The 7292-nt window shown below is 37.6% G+C and overlaps 1 protein-coding gene across 1 annotated transcript; it reads right to left on the bottom strand.

Moving 5' to 3' along the window:
• Positions 1-2130: 2130 nt before the first annotated feature.
• Positions 2131-6338, bottom strand: LOC141640484 (small ribosomal subunit protein bS1c). The gene is made up of 7 exons (XM_074449265.1): positions 5859-6338; positions 5201-5476; positions 4966-5046; positions 4317-4598; positions 4128-4238; positions 3175-3261; positions 2131-2372 (listed from the first exon to the last, which is right to left on the bottom strand). The coding sequence occupies exons 1-7, from the start codon at positions 6159-6161 to the stop codon at positions 2268-2270; spliced, it is 1245 nt and encodes a 414-aa protein (XP_074305366.1). The 5' UTR covers positions 6162-6338; the 3' UTR covers positions 2131-2267.
• Positions 6339-7292: the final 954 nt, after the last annotated feature.

Below are 7292 nucleotides of genomic sequence, written 5' to 3'. Positions count from 1 at the left end.
ACTTTCTTTGACAAGAGTGTAACAACACCTCTCTTGCCATACACAATTCTGGTCTATGATCCGGGAGGAAGTCATGATAATCCATCTCTTGAGGTGTGCGTTGTCTTGTTGTGAAGAGGTTGAATATGACAATGTCGAGAATTTGAGGGCAAATTCTTTTGAAGAAAGGGAGTTTGCAACAAAATTTGTTGCATTGTGATTGCAGCGGGAGCTAGGGATGAGGGTCCTTCATTTTTCAAGGCAAGAAGGCATTCCATGAATTTGTGCAAGGAAATGACAAGGTTGGATGCATTTTTGATCAAAATGAAGCTTAGGAAACCCGAAATACTCACAACAGTCTCAGAATTTCAGGTCTAACTTCAGATGATCATATCAGGAGTTTTACTTGCTTAAAATTCGTGTTCTTTATATGTATAAAATCTTGAAGAAGTCTACTTTCCAATGACTTTGGGATCAGCAATATTCATCGAGCATATTTTTCACAATCAAGCTTCAAAGACTGTCACGCAGGAATGCAATTCAGTTTTTAAAATGACTGTCAGTGTTCAAACTTTAATAACTCAAAATCTACTGGTTATTCTTGGTTGATTCTTTTTGGAGGTGAAAGCTAACTCCCTTAGCTTTCATTTGAGCTATCATGGGTATTTTTAGCTAATCTGAGTTGCAAGATATGATTTTTCAAAGTTTCTAATGCTGCAGAGAGGAAAACCGCGCTGAACATTCATTCCTGACCTGTTCTTACTCAAAGGCCTATAACTGAATATCTAGACATGATTATTGAATGATTCCAATTGGAGGAGGAAGCTAACTCGTTTAGCTTTCCATTGGTATAAGGGAGGCACCCTAGTTCATCCTGAACAGAAAGTTATGGCTCCTGCAAGGAAGGCCTGATTTCTGAATGTTACTAATTGTCTATTTTGCATTATGTGTGCAGCAGAGGCATTATTGTCCAATTACATGGCTTGAGTGGCACGTCCAGGGATGCCAAATGATCTCTAAATGATTCCAAGTATGTGAGCATCAGAAAACAAGAAAAGGAGACCCTCACATGTGATCAAAAGTTAGATTACTTTTGAGGAAACACAATGAAAGTGACAACTTGTCCTCTTCTTCTCCTTGTCTCCTCTTTTCTGTTCTCTCTTGCAAGGACCAGCTTTGGGCCATATAAGAAGGCAATACAACAGCTCCTAATTGTCCTTAATAGTTGACATTCAGATCCTATCAATTTGTCCTCTTACTTAATTCAAAATCAACCCTTAGATTAAAGTAGTTTTCCATCAATGGTTAGATTTCTTCTTAGGGTTTTATTTTGCAGCATTGTAAGCTCTATATAAACAGCCATTCTCTATTGTAATATTCAGATTATGTTGAGTTAAAATTATGAGTTTGAAAACTGAGTTTTCTACTTCTTTTCTTCTTGCTTAGTGCGGAAAACCCCTCATTACTTAGTGTTTGAGGAGGAATTTAGTTCATGCTTAGTGATCTTGAACGAGATTCCGAGTCTTGAGCCTGCTTAGTGATCTAGCTCAAGTCATATCCTTGGTTACTTGCATTGTTTTCGTGTCCATTTCAGTCACAAACACAAGCTGTTTTCGAGTCTAATTCTGTCCAGAAATCGAGTCCTAAGAGTTTTATTCCAATAGGTATATCGCTATTCTGAACTAAACTTGTAAAATCAATGTTTCCTGCTACCAGGATGTAAATATCAAATTTCCCTCTTTAGGGAGTACTAGTGAATGAAAATCTACTTCCTACCTTGTGCCTTCGTATTGCTTGTTGTTGCTTTGTTGTGAACGACTCTTAGCCTTCACTTTATTAACAAGCCGTGTTTGTGGGATCGACACTAGGATCCCGACTCACACCCCGAGACCCGAGTATCGTGCTAGTGGGCGATCCCTCACTAGTACGAAGATCCTTGTCGCTTGCATCTTGCCTTGAGACGGGCAAAGGTGCGCGCCACGGTCCGGCAAAAGTAGCGGACCGTGACACAAAGCCACACTTGTATAGTTGTATAGATTGATTTTGATGATCAGATAATGCTCATTTTGAAAATCCCTCTAAGAGTTGGGCAAACCATCCTGTAAATACAATTGAGGTATCATCTAATTGAAGACGCATACCAAGAATACATGCAGAAGAAGATGACATAATTAACAAGTACATGAATTACATTTGTTACCGTTCCAGCTGACAATGCACAAGTAATCCAAATTACAAACAACCAAAATACAACGATTTAAGTTTCCGGCAAGAAGCTCAACCTCTGTTCAAGATTCTTGAGCTGGGGGAAGATCACTCAGATCAAGACCCTCTTCTGGCAAATCTGATGTTAGAGGGCCCAATATCCCATCTGAGCTTAAAGTGAGACCGCTCTGCAAATACACGATATTTAAAGAAAAATTTAGGGTCACTTGATATCGACTCATGTAATACTCAGCTTTGTCTCAATTTTTTTTTTTTTTTTTTTTTTGATAAAGGTATGAAAAATAGGTTGATCCTTTAGGATAGGACCAACCAATCTCATCCTTTCGGATATGCGAGGTAAGTTGAAGCCATCAGCAATCAAACCACCTTGAAAGAGTTGGACATGAATGCCCAATGGCAGTCATAAATTCGGCAACTTTGTTAGCTTCACGAAAACAATGTTTAATAGTCACATTCTTAAAGAAATGAAGATCTAATTTCATAGCTTTGATAATACTTGACATTTCCCAAGGAATTTGCCATGTATTGCGAATAGAGTTAATAACGCATAAATTATCCCCCTCTACTATTAGCTTTGAAATTCCTAAATATTTAGCTGCTAAAATTTCTTCTTTTAATTCTAGGGCTTCTGCAACAAGAATGCTATTAGATCCACAATTTTTTGCTCCTAACAAAACGACTTTACCATTATGATCTCTTATACAATATCCTAAAGCAGCTTCAGCTTTGTCTCATTTGTTTATCTACATTTGTATTTGGATCCTTAATAAATGATGGTGTCCACTCATCACATGGGTGCGAACGTTAAAATGTGGAGGTAAACCCATGTTTAATGGACAACAACTTACCTGAATAGGAATCATAAACAAAGGAATAGGTAAACAAATAGATGAGACACAAAGAATACAAAATACGATGAATATGGGTTTTGGCCACAGAGATGAAAAAAAGCGAGTATTGTACAGGTACCTCTGGCTGAAATCTGAGCATGTCAGCACGGGCCATTGCTTCAGCTTGTGCAATTCTTTGTCTGAAGGTTTGTGCCATCTCCTCAGCCTGATGTATATTTATAAGAAGAGGTTATGCATTAGATGGTGCATTGTAGACGAAGGATCACCATTTAGTATACACAATTTATTTAGTAGTTGCAATTTTTGTGTAAACTGAATATAGCATAGTAACTAACTGTATAAAAAAACAAAAAATAAATAATACTTCAGTTCTCAATATTTCATTTTGCTTTGCACTTTCTGTTTTGAGATGGTCTTTTATAATGCAGCTTTTGCTAACATTTTTTTTGGAATGTTCTTTACTAGAAAAAAACATTGATTGGCTGTGCCCTTGCGCCTTATTATTCAGTTGGATAATGGCTACGGGCTACCCAATTGCCAAGTGAAAGATCTTCTAGGGTTTAGTTAGCTTAGAAAAGTGAACTTTTTAGACAGGTTAGACTCACTGTTCTAAGGCTTTAGAATGTGGAGAATATGGCTCATTAAATTGTTTGCACTTCTTTTACTGTGATATGTAAGTTTGTCGATACAATTCTGGTAGCAATGTTCATTATTGTGACCGTTCTTTTAATTAAGGAATAAGGTTGCTTGCATTCAATACACCTGGCTTTGACTTTGTCATAGGCTACAGAACATCCGTAAACTTAGAAAGACTAAACTAGCTTCTGCTAGATTAGATTCAACCTTACCCCTCCCGAAAAAGGTAAAGAATAAAGTTTAGTGTTGATAGCTAGAGCTCAGATGTAGACTCTACACAATACTAGCAGTCTCAAATGGTCCTTGCATAAGTACACCTTATAAGGCGTATCAAAAATACATTTCTCTGGCAGTTCACTAGATGGACATATTGAAAGTGATGTTGAAACTGCTCAGTGAAGCTTAATAACTCTGTAGAAAAGAAAAGGTATTTACCTTTTCAAAGACAAGTTTTGGATTACGAATCATGTCTCCAGGAGTGGGCTCCAACTTCTTGGTCGACAGACTAACCCTGCCTCTTTCTCGGTCATGGCTCAAAATCATGACCTATCAAGTATTAGAGGGTCAAGACCTTGTGTGTCTATCGGATGAGTTCATTTTCACGACAGTGTATGAAAGGATTACCTTCAAGGTGTCACCAGGTTGCAGGACGGTTGCAATATCGGAAACACGGTCATGACTGATTTGACTAACATGGAGAAGCCCATTGATCCCACCAATATCAATAAAGGCCCCATAAGGTTTGAGCGATTGAACTGTTCCTGTAACAACAGATCCAATCCCAAGTTGTGCCTGGCTGTCAGCCATTGCTTTGCGGTTGCTAAGCACCAACCTGGATTGTTCCTCATCAACCTCAACAAACTTTAAGGGGAGTTCCTTCTCAAGAAGGTCCTCAGCTTCAGATTTCTGATGTGAAAAGGTAAAAAATAAATTACTTTTCCAAAGAAAGATGTCAGATACATGTTTTACAGCTAAGCCGATGTAACTGGAAAGATGTGACCTATCAGATGAATTGTGCGTTTAGAAATTTATTCTCGCTTATTGGAAGGAAGTGAACATGCATTTTACAAACTGAACAGAGTACTTGTATAACTTCAGTTCAGAAAACTGAAGTCCAAAAGAACAGGACCTACGAATCACTCGTTTTTCGTTGGAAGGACATGTAAGAGCGCAGGTAATACTATAAACTAAATAAAGAACATGAAGAAACCTTGTGCCATAAGGAGAAAAAAGGGAAGGGACAGAAGGGAACAACAGAACCAAAGAAAATTACAGTTGATATCTGAGAAAAGGGAACAAAGCCACGAAGACCTTCCACCAGTGCCACCGCTCCACCTTTGTTCGCTCCAACAATCTGATAAAAAGAAAAACAAAATATGTTAAATCAGCAAACTAATTACTATCCTGCAGCTTTCTGGCCTTGAAGATTCTCATGTATCAGCACAAATAGTAATTGCAACAAGTAACATCCTCGGCTTGCGGCTAAAAGACATTGTAGCAATACAAACCTTTCCCTTGATAACAACATCCTCGGCTTGCAGCTGTCGACACCGTTCCCATGCAAGCCCAAACTGAATTGATTTGAGACTCAAGATCAAGCTATCATCTGCTTCATTTTCACCAATAATAATGAATTCTTCCCGCACCCCAGGAACTATGCCGGCTTCATGAACATGTTTTATTCTGTGAATAGAAGCCTCTTGGACAGGTAAGTATGCCGAGGATTTTGCTGTTATGTCGACTAGTGCTCCATTAGCATCGGTACAGAATACGGTACCCTTCACCTGAGAAGAAACGGAAACAAAAAGAATTACTCCCTCCGTCCTGGTCATTTGTTTACCTTTGACTTTGGCACAAAGACCAAAGATAGAGTAGGAGACCATTTATGGGTAGTGTTATTGAGTGACAGGTAGATAATAGTTTATGCAGATTATCAAATTACCCTACAAGGTATCCCCAATATAGAAATGTAAACAAATGAATGAGACACCCGTAAATGGAATACCTAAACAAATGACCGAGAATTAATATGAATATTTTTATTACAGGTGCACCACTGGAGTAACAAATGGAGTGAACCCAGAAATTAAAATAAGCACTAGAGACAGACTTTGCAATTCAAAACGGAAATAGAAAACAATTGACCGGGACAAAGGGAGTAAGTACCTTGGTACCAAGCTCAGTATTGAAGTCATACTTATCAAGAGCAGAATGAAAATCATCAACAGTAAAGGAGACACCTTGCATAGGAGCAGTACGACATCGTTCGTAGGCTTCTTCAAACAAATCCTTGAGCTTCTGCCTTTCTCTTGTTTGTGCATTGTTTACAGCTACTGCTGACACAATTGGACTTGTCCTATTCTGCCTATAACCACCATGTTTGTTTGAAAATAAGGGTTTTGATAAATTTGTGTTTGCTAATGGAGGGCATCTTAGATTTCCTGCTAATTGATTTGCTAAAGATGCCATTTTTTTATTTTATTTTCCTCTCCTGAAAAAATGGTGGTTTTTAATGGATAATTTTTTTTTGGGTTGGATAAGGAGTGATGATCGAAAATGGTTGAATTAGAGAGGGAGGGAGATAGATTCGTGTGAGATGGGTGATCCTTTTGATGTTGGTTTAGTGTTGATTTGAAGAGGAGGCCCATAAGGCTATAGATTCCGGGCTTTTATGGTTACTAGTTGTTGCGCGCCCGACCGGGCGCGGTGCTTCAATTTAATTTATCGCATATATGACTCGGTAGTGAGCATTACAGGGCAGCAACATACAACAATCTGCCCCAATTGTTTTGTAACCTATTTTTGGGCAGTGAAACGAGGATATAACAAATGCAAATTAGTGTCCTGCATATATAAGAAAAAATGCAATACCTTAAATACAGTCGTTGAATTTGTAAGAATGATAATTACTCATGAGAAATCAAACTACTTAACAGAATACGAAAGCACACACAATGTTGGATACATGAAATTAACAAGGACTTATAAACCTAAACTAGTTTTAAACTCGTGCAAAATTGCACGGGTATGTATTTGGGTTAGAATGAATGTTTTTTTATGTATATTTGTTTTTGCATTTGTATTGTACCTATATAATTGATCTAAATCAACGATGTACATAATTAATGTTTAAATTTGTTACAAACATGTGTTTACATGTACTGATTTATAAGGAAATAACGTAATCTACTCTTGTAAATAAAAATTGCATACATAAAAACTTTACATTCGGATAAAAGAAATATAATCTAATAATCAACTTTAACATATGCAAGTTATTCTAAAAATTGAAAAATTTCATGATACACTACATTAGTAGTCGTAGTAGAAGTACGCATATCTGAGTCACAAATTAAAATTTCCAAGCCTTCTTTTCGGGTGACCCTGGAAAGTGCGACATAAAGTTGGCCATGACTAAACACTGGTCTTAGAAGATAGATCTTTGACACGAGATAAAGACCGCCCTTGACTCTTGTTTATCGTCATTGCAAAACAAACAAATGATGGAAATTGTCTTCTCAAACGCATCTAAATCTCTTCGGTGTCCGGCGTGGAGTAAGTGTTAGTCGAGCAATATGCACTCTATCACCTTTATGACTA

Source organism: Silene latifolia, unplaced genomic scaffold (genome assembly GCF_048544455.1).
Source record: "Silene latifolia isolate original U9 population unplaced genomic scaffold, ASM4854445v1 scaffold_831, whole genome shotgun sequence".
Lineage (NCBI taxonomy): Eukaryota > Viridiplantae > Streptophyta > Magnoliopsida > Caryophyllales > Caryophyllaceae > Silene > Silene latifolia.
The sequence above is the reverse complement of the archived record's forward strand: the minus strand, read 5'-3'. Positions and strand labels throughout refer to the sequence as shown.

Excerpts from the sequence above, each read along its gene's own strand:
- LOC141640484 (XM_074449265.1), bottom strand. The coding sequence starts at position 6,161 with ATGGCATCTTTAGCAAATCAATTAGCAGGAAATCTAAGATGCCCTCCA. Across the intron at positions 5,047-5,200 it reads ATGTTGTTATCAAGGGAAAG|ATTGTTGGAGCGAACAAAGG; the intron begins GTTTGTATTGCT and ends TCTTTTTATCAG. Across the intron at positions 4,239-4,316 it reads AACCTGGTGACACCTTGAAG|GTCATGATTTTGAGCCATGA; the intron begins GTAATCCTTTCA and ends AATACTTGATAG.